Source organism: Barbus barbus (genome assembly GCF_936440315.1).
Source record: "Barbus barbus genome assembly, chromosome: 2".
NCBI lineage: Eukaryota > Metazoa > Chordata > Actinopteri > Cypriniformes > Cyprinidae > Barbus > Barbus barbus.
Window position 1 is genome coordinate 23,768,719 of NC_136730.1, and position 20,964 is coordinate 23,789,682.

Consider the following 20,964-nt stretch of genomic DNA (forward strand, 5'->3'; position numbering starts at 1 on the left):
ACATACATTTACAAAAAAAAAAATATATATATATATATATATATATATATATATATTCTAATACATTTCTTCTATATTTCTTTGAGCGTCTAAAGATTTTTGCACTTGTCCAGTTAGTGTTTCTGCTGGTGTCAGAATTGGATAATTCTAAATTCAGTGAGCAGGGCAACGACGAGAAAGACAATGTAGAAGATCAGAAGAAAAATGCCATAGACTCGGCTCAGGTGAAAACACTGAAGAGGAACCAGTATGAAGGAGAAGACGAGAGACAGACCCAGTGCTCCTGAGAGAACCCAGCACAGCATCCCTTCTGGTTCCAGCTGAACACACAACAGAACACAGATCAGAATCCGTCACTCATCTATGCTGGAATATTCAACTAACTAACAGCTTGCAACATATCCATCCAGTTACACGTATATGACATTGACATTGTATATAATATATAGAGTGTGAGACATACCATGACAACATTATTTTTATTCTGAAAGATTTGCAGCAGGCAGCCCAGACCCACACCAAACAGCATGTCTTAATGCATTGTTAAAGGCATATCAAGTGTGGTTATGGTTTATGGTAATGTACCAGGATATTTACAATCCTGTAAATATAGTATGATTAAATCTGTTAATATATTTGTTAATGCACATAAACAAAAATGAGAACTTTTTTAAAAAAGCATATGTTAAAAGATACTAAAGATAATGCCCCCAAAACAGGCAGAAATGGCCATCCGTGGGTATCCCTGACGGGCTATAGTAATGTCTGCAAAGCAATCTGTCAAAACACACAAATATTACATATGGTCTAACAGAGGTAAAATATTACAGTATATAATATCCCATTGGTGTATGATTCTTTAAAATATTAAAAGCCATCAAACACTATATCATGCATTACATTAGTACTTAACAGTGCCAACAAAAATAAAACCCATGCAATCTTGTAGTTGTAAAATTATTTTCCTTTCATTTCAAGTTCTAGAATATTTTTATATTTATAAAATTTAAAACAAAAAATAATGGGAAGATAATGTGCTGTTTGTGTTTTTTCATGTTGTGAGTGAGTGTATACCTCCAACGCTGTTGCCCCAGGCTAACAAGGTGAGGCCCAGTACAGTGTTGCTGAGACTGAGAACAACCCCCAGCAGGTGCAGCACACTAACAATCTCAGACGCCACAGTGCTGATCCACAGCGCACTGACCACAAAACCTAGCAGAGAATAGAGCTACGCGCACATACACACACACACACACACAGCAATACAACAAATTAAACATTTTAAAAATTAAAATTTACTCAGCCTCATGTCGATCCAAACCTGTATAAGTTTCTTTCTTATGTTGAACACAAAATCAAACAGTTGATGGCCCCCACTGACTTCCATAGCATTTCCTTCCCTACTATGGAAGTCTATGGGGGCCGACAACTGCTTGATTACCAGCATTCTTCAAAATATCTTCTTTTGTGTTCAACATAAGAAAGAAACTTATAGGTTTGAAACAACGAGTGTGGGTAAATTATCAAATAAATACATAAGAACAAATAAGAGTTGTCTTTAAAAAAAAAAAAAAAGAAGATTCATACAAAGTGATATCTTGGAGGATGCTCATTTGTGGTAGTGAAGAAGACTATGCCAGAGAGGAAGACTCCAATGCAGAGTACAAGCACCCACACTGGAACTTCTCCTTCAATGAGCAGTAAGCCATCTTGAATGAAAGAGAAACATTGTCTGTTTCAGTCACGTGTACTTTAGAGAACTTGAAATGGTTACACAATATCTGCGTCAACAGCATTTATGTTTTCACATACAAAAGGAATTTCAGTTCATCTGACAGAATGCAGCGGGTTCATTAAAAGTAACAAATGACATAACTGTATTTTTTATGTGCACCTAACAGATTGTTGTTGAACAGGTTTAGTTTCATAGTTCAAATAAAAATGTCAACCGACTTACACTTTCCCGACTGGAGGGTAAGCACACAGACCAGAGGCCCAGTGATTATGTGAAGACAGTTCAGAGGGCGTTTCCAGTTGTGATCCTCCTTATCTGCGTCCACCACAGGAACTGTCAATAATAACAGCACTTCTACAGGCACCTGACACAGTCAAAAAAGGATCTTCATCTTAAAATTGCATAGGCATGCATATTAGATTCAAACAATCCAAAAATTGAACAATTAGACAAGTTTATTTTGAACAATAGGTTACTAGAAGAATGATTACTTATTTAGAACCAAGACGTGATCGTGAAAGTGAATGCACATGTTTTCACCTTGATCACTTTGACAACTTTGGCACTCCAGTGCTGTCTCCTCCAGATCCGACTATCCACCGGGTTAATGGCATTCAGGAAGATCTGAGCAGTGGATTGAGTGTAAGGCAGCAAAGGCTCATACTCTCCTTCATCTGAAACACACAGACACACACACAAGATTTTCACACAGATAAACACTGTTACACCACACAGTACTTCCTTAAAGATGCAATATTATCTCTCACTTTCACTGTTACCAATACAGAATGCAACACACACTTGCAAAGTCCCATAATTATGAAAGTGTGTGGTGTTGAAAACAATCATAAATGAAACAACCCACTGAAACTTCAGCCACTTACATAGCCAACATAGTTTTAAGTTGAGAGGAAGTGACCCACCGTGTGCTTGTATGCTGCCACTCTGAATTTCTCTATATGAATCAGATGGTAGAGTCTCCCCTAAAATTCAAGAACAGCACTTATTAATCTCTGCCCAGTGATCAGATTGCTGTTCATTTCATAAACTTCAATAGCTAGGGTGACCATATGGGCCATTTTTACGGGACGCGTCCTTGCCAGGATTTCTATATTGCCTAAAATATCCAGGTTTTGGCTGTTTGCACTGTGCAGGTAGATCGTTGTGTGACATTCATGAGAGCTATAGACAGCAGAGCAGACGGCTCCTTAAGCTTTCAAATTGCTCAAGTGCCTACCTTGGTGTATTTTTTAAATGGTGCGCAGCGACGCTTCAAGTCAAACGAACGAACAAACACGTGCACATATTTGCATCGCTTTGATCGTTCTCTGTAGATCTCACCTTCTCATGTGCAGCGCCACGATTGGTCGATTATGTACAATACCTGCATGTTATTGGTCAAACTACTTTGGATGATTTAGGCAATATTAAAATCCTGGCCAAGACGTGTACCATATGCTGGGCACATATGGCCACCCTGCATTGTTGTGAGCACTATTTCTGAATGTGTGAAAGCTGAGTGCAGTTAGTTCAGATTTTACTAGGGATGGGAACAAGTACCAAAGTAAGTAAAGCTCAAGTAATCTAAAACAATAATTTTGTGAGTTTACAACACATTTTGATGCATTTACCTTAAAAGAAAAATGGTCACTCCTCATACAGGAATTGTAATGAAACTGAAAGAGGGTAGAAAGTGTGTGGTGTTGTGATCAGTGCTGAGAAAGACTGCAGTCTCTTTACCCTGTTCTCTGCCTGTGGTCTGGGGCGATCCATTTAGCTGATGCTTCTGACGATTGTATATATATGCACTCACAATCACAGTCAAAACATATGCAATATACAGCCCCAGATAACCTGTGGAGAACAGAAAAGAATGATAGGACAATCATATCCATATACTATACAGGAAAGTGGAACATGCAGAATCAAAAAATTTGTAATTTTCCTAAATTAATGAAATTATGGTATAAATCTGATTAAGTGAAAAATGGTTATCTGACCCATGGCTTCTCCCATGGAAATATGGCCTTTATATAGGATATTGAAGGTCCAAAACACGGCTGCCATGTAGAAAACGACATCACGAAGGAATGGACGGGACGCCACTGAGAAAGGCTTAACTAGGGCAATGCTTCCAGCTACCACTGTTGTGACAAAGATTCCAGCTCCTAGGAAAAAAACAAAATCAAATTATGAAAATGTTTTTTTTATGATTGATGAATCGGTTCACAAGAATTAAAGGTGAAGTGTGTAATTTCTGCAGGACCCAATGGTGCTGTATAAATATATTTCAAACACTTCCCCTGTCTGACACTGTTCAGTCAAAACAAATAGTCCCAAGGCTATGGGTACACCACTTGCATGACTCAAGCAACTTGCAATTGTACAATTCATTTTAGTGCCTTTATTGGTTGGGAATTACACATTTACATTTAAATACTCCAACACATGTCCTTAATGTGTGTGTGGGTGTATGCTTGACAGAGCCGATCTCTCACCAAACAGTGCTCCAACAGCAAGACCAGCAGTCTGAGGGTGGGAGAAAGCAGCCATGGCACTGAACACATCTGGAGCCCCATTTCCAAGTGCCAGGAACGTTACGCCCTGTTCTACTCAGTCACGGAAAACAAGGGGGAAAAAAATTGTACTGACAACCTCTCAGCGCAATTTGGAACTTTTCCAGTAATCAAAACTCAAACTCATCATTGATTAAACTACACACCCCTCTCAGTCATACATATACTTTAATGACACAAACACACTTTGAAAACACTTCACGGTCATGAACAAACTTAAAGGAATAGTTCACCTTGAATCGTTCACCCAGTTGATGGTCCTCATTGACTTCCATTTTATTTTTTCCCCTACCATGGATGTCAATGGGGGCCAACAATAGTTTGATTACCAGCATTCTTCAAAATATCATCTTTTGTTTTCAACATAAGAAAGAAATTTATACAAGTTTGGAATTGGAAGGACATGAGGTTAAGTAAACACTGACAGAATTCTCATTTTTGAGGTGAACTATTCTGTTAAGATCACAAACTCTAACTGAGTGTTAAAAAAAGCACTACCCAGGATGACAGTCTTGGCAAACAATATGACCTAACAGACTAATCATTTGATATGTCTAGTTGTTTAGCATGCTGTAATATTCTCTACACTCCAGGACCCAGGAGTTTATCACTTCTGTGGTTGGTTGACTAGGACACAGCAGGAGTAATTAACCTTCTCAACCTATGCAATGAGGACAAATTACTAGGATCAGTTGATCAGCCATATTTCAGCTATTTAAAGGATACGGCCACATTATGAGTCAGTCTCAGTGTGGAGGAAATGGCTGAGAGGTTTGGACAGAAACTGAAAAAAAAAAAAACCATATAATCAAAATACATATGAAGAGTTCATTTCCAAAAACCGATAAACGCCACTTAAATACAGCTGATTAACCGATAAACGTATTATTATCCACATATAGCGCGATCTGAACCCTAAACACATTTTACCAAAAAAAGCTTGTACTCTCCACTTTCAAGGCATTATTCGCGAGTTCACGTTTTACTGCAGAAGCCAACAAGCGGCCTTGTTGTTTTTGAACAGAAGCCGATAAATCCATTTTAGCAACTCAGCGCACTGTATTCAGGTCAGGTGACAAGGGCTAGCTGAGAGGAGTTTCATCAAAGCGGACTAGTGATCGAGGATGGATAATTCCGACGAACTTGATGAACCTGTGATATCTTCTTCAGGGCGTATAAGGAAAATAAAATCTGAAACGTTTCAATGCTGAGGGAAAAGCTCCGTGTATTGCGTGTAATCACATACATAAATCTATGATCACAACAACAACATGTTTGTCAGGCATCTAACGTTAAATTTTCATCTGAGGAGATTACAAAGATTAAACAAGTGTTGTTTTTAACTCTAAAACATGAAATCTGTTTTTGCCAAAAAACGACTGTTGGAGTTTTCTGCTTTTGCTATAAAACAAACTTAATATGTAAAAAAAAAAAAAAAACATACTTTCAATGAACTTTAATTTTGTAAATTGCCTGTATTTGTTTAGTTATTATTACTTAATCAAAACAATTGAGTTTGATTGATATTACTTGGAATGCGCAAAAAAAAAAAAAAAGTGATTTCTGAAGAAAAAAAATGGAGTTATCAGATTTTGCAAATGAACTCTTCATATTATAATTCATATTTATTTAAACCCAGATTTCTGTTCTTTATAGAACAAATTCGTCCTAAATACATTTTGCACCCTTATGACAAATTAACTGACTTATTGACCCTCAAAATGCAGAACCTTTTTAAAATAAAGAGACTCAACTCTAAATTCTCCAGATAAATGAAAGACATTGTTTCTGTCACATGAGTAAATAGAGAAGTGAATCCTAGGTCATGCCCAAAGACTCACAAAGGAATATACACGTTTCTAAAGTAACAATAATTGTTTTTAAATTTTAATCAGTTACTAAGTTTAATTGCATGACAATCCTAATTATCAGTTTAACTGCGTAGTGCAACTGGAATAAATTGTGAACATACAAACACACCAATTCATAGCTGTTATTGTTACAATGGATGTCAATGGTCACCAAAAAGGTTTGTGTGTGTGTGTGTGTGTTATCCACAAGAAAGTCAGTAAAGTGGGTTTGTAACGACATGAGGGGAGTAAATGATGAGAGCATTTTTATTTTGGGGTGAACTGTCTCTTTAAGACAGAACTGACCACTAAATAGCATGTACAAGCTGATTAATAGCCCTTTAAATTCTCTGAAATGAACCACTCACAAATCTGATGCAATCAACCCAAGAAGAAGGAACAGAACAAACAACCAGATGACCTGAAATAAATAAAAGAAAAGGAAGGAAGGAAAGAGAAAACGTGAGAGTGGCTTTAACAACATACAAAAGAGATACACAACCAATGCAAAACCAGATTACACATCCTGGATGATGCATTGTCATTTCAGTTTCAGTTGGATATGCATTTCAGAAACATGTCACACTCCACAAATAAACACACTTACACAACAACACTCAATTGACTGAGCTAAATGTGTCCTTACATAGATTGTGATGGCTAGAGGCAGCAGATTAGGTGGGAAGACGCAAAAGGTGACCACAGGGTACTTGATGAAGCCTTCATCTGAAGTACAGTCCGGTGTATTCTTCACAAACTCACATCTCTGACTGGCAGACAGGTTCATCACCATATCACACTGCAACACAGATCAACAAATGCAGCTGTGCACGATTCAATGCCAATAGTCAAACAGCACCGCATTGAATTTATATAACAAAGTTTAATCATGGTAATACAGAGCAAAATGTATCTGACAGATAATGTACATATATACAACATCTTTTTTACTTGATGATACATTTCAGAGACGTTTTGTCCAGCTCACCTCGTCTCCATTGCGGTTCGGTGCAACTTCTCCAGGTCTGTCTGAACGCCAGACATTCCCATGAGGTGCGAAGTGTGCGTCGGACAGGTAAACAGATTTCTGGCAGCTGACACGATCCCATTGCAGAGCAACGGTGCAAAACAACACTAACAGCAGAGCACGCATTTGTAAGCTGATACTGCTTTAACATCGCTTTTCAGTGGTCAACACTAGTAGTTCAATTGTGGTAGTTCGACGGCAACTTTCAAGGTTCCGTTTCGCTCTTCTCCTTCAGTTTGATAAACTCCATGTATTTAGACGCTGTGAATCACAATCTGCGGTTGCATCTAAAATAACGCGGGGGTACACATTCTGACACAACAGAGAGAGTCGACTAAAAGGGAAATGTATCAGCCTGTCATTCCAGTACTTCCTATACAAACAGCGTGACGAGCTTTCTTATCCTCCCTCCCTCTGTCCTGAGGTTAAAGAGACATTTCACTCTTTTCCACTTAAAGAGATAGTTCACCCAAATGAAAACTACGACGTCATTTGTGACCCTCTCAGTGAAATCCAGGCTAAAGTCTCAACATCTAATTATGAGATAACAAGCATCAAAGTTTGATTTCTACCAATATAATTTCAATCTTTGTCATGGCCTTACACAGTCAATATTAAAGATATAAAGGTTACACTTTCACAGAATGTTCTTTACCTTATGAAGGATGATTTTATGCAGAAAACAGTAAATCACAAAAAAATGACTTTAGCTCTCTGTTTTCACAGAGAGGTTCACATTTACTCATAAATGTCGCTTTCTCTGTCTGTTTTACTCATGGCTTACACGTTTGTATTTGTAATGTCATGTAACCAAAATAGTTGGTCATGACATTTTAAACTGTATTAGACTGTGGCTTTTTTATTTATATTGTTCCCTTTTTAAAAGTGCTTTTAAGAGGGCACTGTTTTAAAAATTCTGTTCTTCTGAACAGTTTTGTTTTGGGTTCATTTTGATTAAGAAAATAAATGTTGCAATATTGCTAAATTTTCAATATACATGCAATCCCTTTTTCATCCTAACATCTTAAACCAGCCAAAGGTTTGCTAGCCTTATTCAAGCTGGTGTCCCAGTCTGACCAGTGGAAAAGTTCCCATAAGGCGTCTAAAACATCAGTCCAGCTGGACCAGACTCAGAGACAATCTTAGACCAGCAAAACTGTATGATTTGACCTTCAGCAAATCAGGAGGCTGAAATGTGAATGCATAAAGTCTGTAAAGTTTGATGATCCAGGTATATTTCTTCACCCCACTCACTTGTAAACTAGAAGACATCAGTATGTGTATCTGAGAGCAGCCCTCTGACATTCTCTAAAGTTTCATTAGGCTATGTCAAAATCATTTGGAGTTCATTAATAATTTATTTGACTGGGCTCAGTGAATAGTGCGAATAATATAGCGTCAACCACTGGGCTCACTGCCACATACTCTAGCTATACTTTGTCTCAAACGGTCTCATTTATTTAGGTTGATATATTTGGGGACAGTGCTGGGTAGTAATGGATTACATGTAATCTGGATTACGTAATCAGATTCCAAAAATTGAGAACACTCAACTGGATTATATTACATTTTAAAATGCTCATAATCAGATTACAGTTACTTTTTATGGATTACATGATTGCATATTATTTAAAAAATGGCAGTAAATTATTCATAATGTATTGATTCTCCCTAATTATTATTTTTTTCTCTTTTAATGTTTCCTTTACAAAAATCCAAATGTGTATCGTATAGCTTTGACAATATTCAAAATATAGAATGGCCATGTAAATAATTTTGCGATCCATGCTTCTGAATTTGGGGAAAAAGCAAGGTTTAAAACAAGTTCTAAAAATCTAATAGTAATCTAAAAAGTAGTCAGAATTCATTAACTAAAATGAGTAACATAGATTATTTTACTAACTACAATGTTCAACATGTAATCTTTAGCCAGTAACAGACTACGATTTGCAAGTAATCTACTCAGCACTATTTTTAATCACTAAATGTGATGGAAATCAAGACCAAAGTTTTAAGGTCAAATACTTTTTTTGGAAAATTAATGCATTTTGCTAAAGTGTTAGAATGGAGCACTGAACTTCTTGTTTGAATTTAGCAAACTGATAAACAGCATGCACATTTCCTGTGAGGCAGTTGAGAGGTAATATTCTGTTTTATATTTAGTAAAAAAAAAAAAAAAAAAAGAGTTATCATTATAGGTATCATTTAATGGATTTATACAGATGTTGAAATATTGCAACAGTTGTTTTTTGAGGATTAGGATTGTGACATTATTTGAAATGCCTCATGGCAAGGTTTGGCACTGAGAAACATTTGTGGTTGTATCTGTCAACTTGCCTAGTATAGCAGGACTGAGCTAAAAAAAGAGTATGTTCAAAAATAGCATGGATTGTCTCATCTTCTTTTATGAGAATCAGTGTGTTTGGGGGATCTGGTTGCTCACGCATACAACCATTGCAAATGAGAAGGGTCGTGTCATTACTCTGATCGAACAGCTGATGAAACAAACCGGGGGCCAGTTGCTTTAACACAACCCATATGTTAAGACATACTAGCAGCTAGCAAAAGGGTAATCTGTTTCACTTTTCAGATTCAAATTAGACCAATCTACAACTGATTTAAATGTTATGACCAGTCTTAAAGAAACAAATTAGACGGCAAACTTGTAAGTTTATGCAGCTGGCCTCTGTTCTCGAATACAGATTTAAATATTATTTCTAATACAGCTGGGAATATGGTTTTCTTGATATGATGAAGGCATTAAAGGAACTGTAGCATTTCCATGACACGACTTGTTTTGAAGGAATAAACAGAACACGACTATTCTTATTTATTCAGGAATTGGATGTTTGCTCTGATCAAGATGGTACTTTCATTTACAGTATCTCAACGGCCAAAAATTACCTAAGCAATTACTTCACACTATCCAGCGAGTTTATATCTCTGCATATGTTTCTCTGAGCGCTATAGCTGGGGCTAAAGGAGTTAAAGTGGAAGCGTTAATGGGTAAAATTGGTTTGAAGTCATGTCTTAACTATTTCAGGATTGTTTCTATCAGGGTTGGACTGGTAGCACCAATTGGGGTCTCAAATTGGGATCATTCATAGAGACACAGCTAGCATCATCCCCACCACGCACACACTCATGCACACATGTCCACATGCACACATACACACATGCTGATGACAGCTTTGACACCATCCTCATCCCCCCTTGGAATTAGAGGCCCGCTGGGTCACAAAGATTCTAGCCCAGGGAAACTGTCTACTTAATGAAAGGTCACTCAGGCAGGATGGATACAGTTTCTCCTGAGGATGACGAGTATATTTTTGGCTCATGTCGTGAATTTTCTGCAATTGCTGTTTAAAATATATTGCTTATAGATGGAAGCAGCAGAATAGTAGCATATGGACCTGCAAGACAACATGTACATGACAAATTAAGATATTTAGGAACATTATACTTTTGTTCTGTGAACTCCAAAACTTAACTGTTGTGCCAAACAATTGGCTATTAATGTTTGGAATGTGGTTCCGGTGTTTTTTACATGGAAGATCTATATTGCACAAAACTGCCTGTTTATCACTGATTTCTTAAATATTTGAATCTGTTCAATTACTTTTGTACTTCAAAATTGGTCACATCATAATTTTAATGGACAACATGCAGGACCATAACCAAAACTCTGTTAGTGTGCTCTGAAAATAAAATTAAATAAATACAAAAAAACGAAATGATACTGACCCACAAAAACAGACAGTTATTCATGTTGCTTGTCAAAGTAGATGTGTGTTTAGTTATTCATGTTGCTTTTTGGTTGAATGTTTTGTCTCCTACAGTGATTTATGCTTGTCAGAGCGCAGTAACTCATTAGGATTCTGAGTAAAGTAAATAAGCAATAAAATAAGAAAAACAATCTTGAAAGCAAGGGTTATTTATATGTGTGAGGCTGGGAGGGGTAATATTGGCTTTCAACAGCTTGAAGTCTCATTGGTCTGCACTGGATGCTTATTCCATAAAGAGTTAAAGGGTTTTGCTGAGCCATCACAGAATGCTATCAAAGCTCTCTTTCAGTACAGAGGCTGTCTGCAGTTCCTGGTCTGTCCTGTTACCCAGATTTTCTTAAAGGTGAGATGTTTCTGACCTGTTACACATGCTGTATAATTGTTGGATGTGTTTTAAGATGACTGTATACATTTTTTACATAACTTTGACAGTTCAACAAAGAGTGGAACTCGCACACATAACGGTAGAAGATTTCTTACAAAAAAATTATATGAACAATCTCCTCTCCTTATTGAACTTTGGTACTTTAATAAAAGTAAATCTTCATTTTACAGGCAAAGATATATATATATATATATATATATATATATATATATATATATATATATATTTCAATAACTATATAGATGTGTTTTATGAGATGTGTGTTAGTGTCATTCAAAGCAAAGGACTATGTTTAATTGTAAGCATCCTCTTGCATGCTGTGTTTCAAGCAGAGTGTGTAGTCTTTGATCAGACACTTGACTTGTGAATAACCTGGGGTTAGGTGTCATGCTCAAGGGCATAATGTTAATGGTTTATGGATGAGCCTTGGGTATTTAATTTACTGTAAATTATTAAATATTTAAATGTTTAAATGTAGGATAATGTTGGAAATCCAGAAAAATGTCCATATATTATCAAGATTACATAGTACGGGTAACATAGAGGAGCTGAGGGAACACTATGTGCTAACATTTCAATAACCCTGAAATCTGAGGCCTCAGTCAATCCATCACCCCACTCATCACTGCAGTTACGCTCCAGTTGTAGATCTTGAGAAATTCTGTACATATGAATTTTAAGAATTTTGAGAAAAAGAAATTGTATTACTTTGAGGATATTGAAAACTGTTACTGAAAGAGACAGCCTAAGAGAGAGGATGAAGAACGAGGCAGCCTCTTTAGAACTGATCTGTTGCCTGATACAGTTTCTGATTAATGTCTTTAGCCCTTTGCTCTTGATACAACACTTTGGATAATTTTACACACAGATATCAGCTTTCTGCTTCACTCACATTTATGTTACATGCCGCTAAATTATAGTACTGGGTGAAACATAGCAGCATAGTCCATTTGACTCCACACGCATTTAATTTTATTATCTAAAATATTTTACACCAAAAACATTAGTACGTTCACATTGTTATCTATATAGCTGTAATAATGATATACATGAGTTGTTTAACATTACTATGGGCATCATGTTAATATTGTAAATTCATCCCATACGGATCAAGGTAACATCAGTTTATGTACAGCAGCTGTCTGCATTACATGGGCAACACATATTCCTTTTTTGTCAGTCAGTTTTTGGTGTAAATGATTTATACATGAGTGAATACAGAAGTGAATTGCTTCATTAACCGACAAAACAGCCACTTCTTGCATGTGATTGTTGGGAAGTTCTTTATGTAAAGAATGAGAGTGTTAATTGAGTGTGACTTGTTTATAGCTGTAGTTTACAGTGTTAAAAGTGATGACTGTTGATAGTAGTACTCAGTGGCTGTAACTGAATAACGAGTGTATGTGATGAACGCAGCAGAGAAGAGCTTAGAGAGACTGCACTGCAGAATTGAATGTTTTGAGATCAAATGTTTCTACTTGACTGCAAACCAGCTTGTCCAGGATATCATTAAGGCATAAGTCTAAGTTATTACATACGAGCTAGAGAGAAGTTGACCCTCACCGAAAGACAACATGTAAAACATGGTTCATCATTTGCTCGATGTGTTGACCATCAAACAATGCTTGGACAAATACTCTTCAGGACAGTCTCACCCTGTTTTCTATATTTCCGAACAGAAGAGCACAAGAAGCCTGCCATCATGTCTGAGTAAGTCTGTAAACACATCTTCAACAGGAAATCTCACAAGTCAAGCACTAACACATACAGTGCTAAAGTGTAGAAATATGTTATTTCTCTCTTAAAATCCTAACAGAAAAGATGACCTCAAGCCGTCGGCACCATCTCAAGGTAAACATGAGCATGGTTTGTTTACTCTAGAGATGTGTGTTATGTTGCATCTATCATTTCCTCATTGTTTGTTCTAGAGTCTGATACTGGGTATAGCCAAGGATCTGCTGACGGCTGAGGAGAAGCAGTTAGAGGAGGAAAGAGCTCGCTATATGGAGGAGAAATGTCCTCCTTTATCTCTACCCGGCTCAGTTCAGGAATTACAGGTACACAAGCATGAAATCTTTTATTATTGTGGCAGTATTTTACTCTGTTATTAAATGTTTTCTCCACTGTGGTCAGGATCTGTGCAAAGAGCTTCATCAGAAGATTGATGCTGTGGACGAGGAGAGATATGACCTGTCTGTTAAAGTGGCCAAGAGCGAAAAAGAGGTTTTAAATGGATGGATTCTGTTCTCTCACTTGTTTATCCTGGCTTGACTTTCAGCAAATAACACTGTGTTTTTTTAGATTGAGGATCTGAAGATAAAGGTTCAGGACCTGAAAGGTAAATTCAAGAAACTTGCTCTTAAGAAAGTACGCATGTCTGCTGACGCCATGCTGCAAGCTCTACTGGGCTCCAAACACAAGGTGTCTCTGGACCTGAGAGCCAACCTCAAACAGGTCAAGAAAGAGGTCAAGGAGGAGGTGAGCCAGCCCGATCTCACGGCAATTCGTACATATTTTACGAGGTGGCTAATTCGTACGAATTCGTACGACCTCACTCGTACAAATTCATACGATTTTTGCTTAATCGTACGTATTTTACGAGTTGCCAATTCGTATGAATTTGTACGAATGACCTACACCTAACCCCGCCCCTAAACCTAACCGTCACTGGGGTTTAGACAAATCGTACTAAATCGTACGAGTGAGGTCGTACGAATTCGTACGAATTAGCCACCTCGTAAAATACGTACGAATTGCCGTGAGATAGCGTTGGGTGAGCACACACTACGGCATTAAAGAAACCCATACTTGACAAAGTAATTATTATTTTTCATCATGAAATTCTTTTGTGAATTATTTTAGGACAAGGATGCAGTGGGAGACTGGCGTAAGAACATCGAGGATAAGGCTGGCATGGGCGGCAGGAAGAAGATGTTTGAATCTGAGGCTTAAACAGGCAGCCGTTTTACTTTTGGAGTTGATTTCTGATGGACTTTCTGTTGTCGCTGTTGCAAACTTTGCTGTCAAAAGTTCTTTTACATCCAAACAACATATCAAACAAACCAACAGTAACTAAGCTAATCATAATACTCAGAATGTTATATACTACATGAGTGATGATCCATTAACTCACCTTAACAAATAAAAGTAGTAAAAGAAACTCCGCCATCTGACCTGATCATTCCTCATATTCCCAACTCCTTTGATTCCTCTCATCATTCCCCATTTCTCTCATGTCCTTTTTATCTTACCCTACTAGCAAAAACAGTCATCCTCATGTCATTTATCTTTTCTCTTTATCTTCACTCACTAAAAGATTTGACTTATGCAGCATTAAATTTTACATTTCTCAGCAGTCATTTTTACATTATAACTGAACTAATATCATCAGTCATGGTGCTTATTGCTGAATGAGACCAGGCTGAGCAAGCAGAGATGAAGGGTGTTCTGCTGCTTGACTTAAGCTCTTCCCATTTTTCCTTCCCTGTATGACAAGCAAATGTGAACTTACTTCTCTGTCTGTATTTTTTGTTAATAAGGGGAAATCAGTGGATGAAATTAAGGATGTGTTATGATTATATCATGAATCTAAGCAGTGCTATTGTGTGAAATGGTTACAGGATTCTGATTACCCCATAATGAAGAACAGAAGAGCAGCCTCTGAGATGTGACGGAGAGGCCCAGTGGGTAAGTGACTTGAACAAATGTGTGCGTGTACTTGTTTAGTTTAACTTGTGAGGGCCATTACTTATATAGCGTGTGGCTCTCAAACTACTGTTCTCAGGCTAAACAACCACCTATAAATCAATATATGGCTTCTTTGTCATGAGCCGGGTTTGATTCCAGTTTTCTTTTCCTTTCTATTTCTTGCTCTGCCTCCTAGACCCAGCTGGGACGGCACCTGTTTCCTTTTGACGCTGATTTGTTCCTCTGTTTCTCTCTTTGTGTTTCTAGACAGCCCTATTCGGACGGGACTAGTTTTCTAAACTACGTATGAGTTTCGATTCTGATCACCTGACGTCTGCGATTGTCATGAACCAGTTCGGACGGGACTAACATACACCTCCGTGTTTGTTACAGAGGTGGGAGGGTCTGTTTTGGACACCTGGGCGTTTCAGAGACCACGCGCTCTGTATGCGTGCAGTCTTTCGGATTGATTACCATAATCACACAAATACTGTGGTGAAGCTAAATGGCTAGTATAGCAAAACCATGTTAATGTGTGGTTACTTTACTTTTACTTTAGTTATTTATTTGTAGTAAATCCGTGTTTAATTTTCATAAAGGTACATATGTAATTAAAACATTATGTAATTGAGTGCAGAAATGAACGCTGATAATTTTACCTGACGCTGATTTAATAGCCAGTCTGAACAGTTTACCTGTTCTGGCTCATTATTTTATTTTATTTTATTTATTTATTTTTTTGTCTTTGGCGGTATGCAAATATATCAAACATGAGCGCGGTAAGAGCGTCTACGGTAATTCACGTTGGCCAAAACACACAAGGAAACGCGTTGTGAAAAAAAAAGAAAGAAAAATCACCGGCAATTACAGACATCGCATTCGGACGGGATTAGTTTCTCAGAGGATCACTGAGTTTGCTGAAAAGCAGTAGGTAATTTGCTCTGCAATTATTACAGAGGTCGTCTGACAAAAACAGACATGGCAGATTCGGACGGGATTCAAATCACCAAGTACGTCTGCGAAACACAAATTTATTTTATTTAATTGATAAATAAAATATGATATACTTTTAATAAAGTTAGAAAAATGCCATTACAAAGGTAAAAACAAAATTCCCTGTAAATCACTTTAAGGAGTCAAATATCACCTCGTAATGGGAAGGTTAATTCTTTTTTTATCAGAATTTTTAATTATTGATTAGAAGGTGCTCCTAAATTTTTAACCGTGCTTTTAAAAGTAAGCATAGAGCCCTGTTACTCCACCAGTTGATCTGTAAATTATGGCAGATTTGGGTCTTTGGCTCTTAAAGTCACATAGGCTATGTAGAACAGTTTTTGTTACCCAGACAGACGAGTACTATTTTATTAATTTATGTCTGACAACAGAAACAGAAAATATGTAAATTAATCACTGACAGCATATTTCCACACAAATGTAGGGTTTATGATAAATAATCGAAATGAAGAGGAAGGCAGTTGACACATCCACCTTCTTCAGCAGAAGGTCTGTAAATTCTGAGAATATTTAGGGCTTCATTTACTGCCACAGTGTACCAATTGTTTTGATGAAGTGACGGGTTAAACATCTATGCTTCTTGTTTATTTTTACTCTCATTTGAAATGAACTCCAAATAAACATGAGGGCACTTGCAGTTGAATTGCACAGCGACTTTTTTCTATTTTGCTCTATACAGAAAACAGTAATAGCCTACTGATGTTTTGAAGCCTATAACTTTATATGCTCCCAGAATAAATGGAAACACCAAAAATGATTGTATGCCATTTGATTTAGGCATGCAACACTTTTTTTACATTGTGCCACCCTAACATTTTATACTGGCCCCTTTCGGGAACCCTATAAAAACATCCTGGAGGCGCCACTGTTTCTATGTTCCAGTTTATGCTCCTGTATGATTTTCCAGTTCTGCGTATGTCTGAGGCGGCTAGCGAACAACAGACTGCCTGAGTTCGTTTTGTGGACAATAAATTCTCTGTTTGACTTGCCTTTGCCTCTGGGTCCCTTTGTGCCATGCGTGACATTCTTACCAAATTATTTGTCATCCATCATTTCTATAAAAAACACAAACACATTCTTTGCTAATATATTAATTATGTGTTTTTTGCCTTCTTGAACAGGTATTGTCTTTATCCTGGTTAAATAAAGGTTACTAACTAACTATAATTAAACTGAAGCAGAAACGTCTCTTGATGGGGGATGCCTGAAGCTCAACACTCAAGTGTTTGTCACTTCATAAATCTATAAATATAGATGACATGTCACTAAATAACTATGTGTACATATACAGTACAAAGACAGTTCAGCTTCAAATGCAATAAGTCTTCACTGCTGTATTATTGTGAAATAAACAGGTTTTATATTATTAATACATTATTAATATTATTAATTTTAGGATTTCAATTGCAGCGCAACTCAGCCCCCAATGAGGGTTTGATAAAAATATATATTTAATATTTTGTCTTTATCAGAGTAGGGTCATATACTAACACTACTGCTCCAGTGTATTGAATTGATAGATGGGTAACTTCACTTGTGAAACTGCACGAGACTACACAATTTCTTCTTTACCTGTACAAGCAAGATACAAACACACACGCACACAAACATATACACTACATTTCCATGTGTTATGGGGATGTTCCACAGATGTAATGATTTTTTATACTGTATTTTCTAACCTCTTACCCTAACTCTACCCATCAACTTTCTGCTATTTTAGATTTACAAAAAAATATAAATCTGTATGATTTTTGATATTGCCATCTTTGTTGGGGACATTTTGTCCCCATAACCTGGTATACCTGAACCACACACACACACACACACACACACACACACACACACGTGTTTTTGTTCTGGTAACTTGGCTAGTTTAGGCTCCCTGACCAGGGGCACTGCTATGGTTTCTGTGCCCCCTGAACAGCATATTGTGTGGGTTAGCATTTAGCATAAAATTCATTTCTGCACTGCAGAAGTAGTGCTGACTTTATTTAATGCAGCTACGGAGACTGAAGCCCTCCTAAAAAGGCAACAAGTCCTCCAACCCATACAGTCTCTAAAAAGGCCTAGTAACAGCTCTGGGCTATGATAACAATAATATTAAAGGGGTCATATAATGCGATTTCAAGTTTTCCTTTCTCTTTGGAGTGTTACAAGCTGATTATGAATAGATAAGATCCCTGAAGTTGCAAAGACTAAAGTCTCAAAACCAAAGAGATATTCTTTATCAAAGTTAAGACTCTGCCACGCCCCCCTAAAAGGGCTTGTTCAAACACGCCCCCACATGTCTATGTCATAATGTGGAAATATTTACGTAACACCGCCCAAATGTTCACGCAAAGAAAGAAGGCGTGGCTTCAGTAACCACAATAGTGTTGATGCAGCCATGACAGGGAGACACTGTGTGTTTCTAGGCGATAGCAAAAGCACTTTATTTGGTCTTCCGAAAGTAGATGCAATTAGGAATCATTAAGATTACTTACAACAGAACAGCACAAGCCAAAGAGAGAGAGAGAGAGAGAGACAGGGTCACATCAAAGTGGAGTCAGCTATCTTAATCACGGCTTGTGTGCAAACCTGGTGTGTCTCACTCGTCTGGTACTGCAAAGTGAAGCTGCGGGCTCTTTGATCGCCCCCTGGTGGCTGGCTGCAGTACAGGTCATAAACCTCGCCCTCTCCATGTAAACGAATGGGACTAGAGTCATAACAAAAAAATTAATTACACTTCCAATACAATTTTCCAAAATATGATTTTGGTCATTTAAGGTAGCTGTTATCTCACTGATATGTTCAATTGTTCGTTTTTGTGGCTAGTTTGACTTTACCTAGTAATTTGATGCTATAAAAACGGGGCGTGTCATTATGGTTGATTAGGTCTGAGGGAGTTTTGGCGGGAGTTTGATTCCGCGGCTGCACCTCACGACTCTACTGCGCAGACTCTGCTCCAAACGAATCTCTACTGCGCAGACTCTGCTCCAAACGAATCTCTACTGCGCAGACTCTGGCGCCAAAGGAATCTCTACTACGCAGACTCTGGCTTCACCTGCGCAGACTCTGGCTCCAAAGGAATCTCTACTGCGCAGACTCTGGCGCCAAAGGAATCTCTACTACGCAGACTCTGGCTTCACCTGCACAGACTCTGGCTCCAAATGAATCTCTACTACGCAGACTCTGGCTTCACCTGCGCAGACTCTGGCTCCAAAGGAATCTCTACTGCGCAGACTCTGGCGCCAAAGGAATCTCTACTACGCAGACTCTGGCTTCACCTGCGCAGACTCTGGCTCCAAATGAATCTCTACTACGCAGACTCTGGCTTCACCTGCGCAGACTCTGGCTCCAAAGGAATCTCTACTGCGCCGACTCTGGCGCCAAAGGAATCTCTACTACGCAGACTCTGGCTTCACCTGCGCAGACTGTGGCGCCAAAGGAATCTCTACTACGCAGACTCTGGCTTCACCTGCACAGACTCTGGCTCCAAAGGAATCTCTACTGCGCCGACTCTGGCGCCAAAGGAATCTCTACTACGCAGACTCTGGCTTCACCTGCGCAGACTCTGGCTCCAAAGGAATCTCTACTGCACAGACTCTGGCTCCAAACAATGTAATTTACTCACGATGGCAGCGGCCATACTGAGAGGTTTTGGCTTCACTTTTCTATAGTGGAAGGAAGCGGAGACGCGTCGTCCATCTTTTTTTACAGTCTATGGTGCAAACACATACGAGCTTCATCACTGTGTCTGTTATGCGACTCTGTTCTCCTCTGGGGCTTGAACTGATGGTAAAACTAAGGACATTATAACTGTCTTTAGTTTTATTTTGAAAGCTGAAGCTGGCGGTTATGGAAAGGGGCGTTACATTTCCGACTAGGGCTTGTGGTGTTCGGCCAATCACAATGCACTGAGCCAGTTGGCCAATCAGAGCAGACTGTGTTTGTCGGAAGGAGGGACTTTGTAGAAAACTAAGTGTTTGTGAGAGGCGGGGCAGAGGACCTACAATAATGTACAGTATTTGAAAAATAATGTGTTTTTTGAACAAAACATGTCAACATATTCTGTTACACCAAATACACAAAATAATGATTTAAAAAAGCATCATATGACCCCTTTAAAGCTTCATTTATCAAATGTCCTTTATCAAAAAAATATCAGAAAACTGCTTGAGTACACAGGGTCCCAATACATTTTGAGATTTGTTCACTTTACCAAAATTCAGTTGCCATAACTGTTTTCAACCACACTGCATTTGTAGACTACATATTTCTGCATTCAGTGAGAGATGCTGAAGGACCATCTGTTCAAGCGCAACTCCCAAAGTCTGTTACCTGATACAGGTCATCTTAAGTTATTTTATCCACCTTTTTCTTCAACGCGGAAGTAAGTCTATGGGTGAGACAGACTTCCGGTTCATTAGCCGCTACAGTAAATAACGAGGAGAATAACAACGTGCAGTAAATGGTAAAACTGTTTGCACTACAAACCAGTGTGTTAATAATTAAGATAATGCATTCAAATAATATAAGACACACCCATTTACAATATCAAGCAGCAAAACGAACTGTTTTGTACAGCTAAAAATAGCTGGATGCAGATGAGTCTAGAAGCTAGACCCATAGAAATTGCAAATGGCCACGCAAATTTTTATGGCAAGAAAAAAAAAAAAAAAAATGTATAGGCCATTTTCTATTTGCTGTGTTGCTCAGGTCCCTCATCAAAATAGGATTTTTGTGGCTGTAGCAGTCAGCCTTTTCTTCTTCCACAATGTAAGAGTGAGAAAAGTCTTATTACAAAAGTGATAGAAAAACAAAGTACAATAGACATCTTTACCTGATGGAATGGCAAAGGTGCTGCTGATGTCTTACACTATTTGTTTAGTATTAGAACATGTAACAGTAATAATTTCCTGA

The 20,964-nt window shown here is 38.0% G+C and overlaps 2 protein-coding genes across 3 annotated transcripts; one reads left to right on the forward strand and one right to left on the reverse strand.

Annotated features, from left to right (window-relative positions):
* Positions 1-74: 74 nt before the first annotated feature.
* Positions 75-7,563, reverse strand: LOC306879296 (mitochondrial sodium/calcium exchanger protein-like). Of its 2 annotated transcripts, XM_079432120.1 has the most exons (15): positions 7,150-7,563; positions 6,808-6,960; positions 6,530-6,582; positions 5,038-5,095; positions 4,234-4,339; positions 3,736-3,903; positions 3,476-3,589; positions 2,659-2,718; positions 2,276-2,409; positions 1,958-2,099; positions 1,588-1,709; positions 1,075-1,228; positions 697-777; positions 464-531; positions 75-320 (listed from the first exon to the last, which is right to left on the reverse strand). In XM_079432120.1, exons 1-15 carry the CDS (start codon positions 7,312-7,314, stop codon positions 132-134), a joined length of 1,767 nt encoding a protein of 588 aa, XP_079288246.1. In that variant the 5' UTR covers positions 7,315-7,563; the 3' UTR covers positions 75-131. The 2 variants fall into 2 exon arrangements, with proteins under 2 accessions (XP_079288246.1, XP_079288247.1); XM_079432121.1 differs by lacking the exons at positions 464-531; positions 697-777 and having other exon boundaries at positions 7,150-7,443.
* A 5,616-nt stretch (positions 7,564-13,179) lies between these two features.
* tnni2b.2 (troponin I type 2b (skeletal, fast), tandem duplicate 2) lies at positions 13,180-14,310 on the forward strand (the record flags this gene model as incomplete). The annotated part of the gene is made up of 5 exons (XM_079430321.1): positions 13,180-13,209; positions 13,287-13,415; positions 13,492-13,581; positions 13,660-13,836; positions 14,221-14,310. 5 exons carry the CDS (start codon positions 13,180-13,182, stop codon positions 14,308-14,310), a joined length of 516 nt encoding a protein of 171 aa, XP_079286447.1.
* Between the last annotated feature and the right edge of the window lie 6,654 nt (positions 14,311-20,964).

Bases quoted from the DNA above. Each gene is read 5' to 3' on its own strand.
- LOC306879296 (XM_079432120.1), bottom strand. From the start codon at position 7,314: ATGCGTGCTCTGCTGTTAGTGTTGTTTTGCACCGTTGCTCTGCAATGG. The intron at 2,100-2,275 runs GTGAAAACATGT...TGACTGTGTCAG, and splicing joins AAGTTGTCAAAGTGATCAAG to GTGCCTGTAGAAGTGCTGTT. The intron at 1,710-1,957 runs GTAAGTCGGTTG...CTTTCATTCAAG, and splicing joins TACCCTCCAGTCGGGAAAGT to ATGGCTTACTGCTCATTGAA.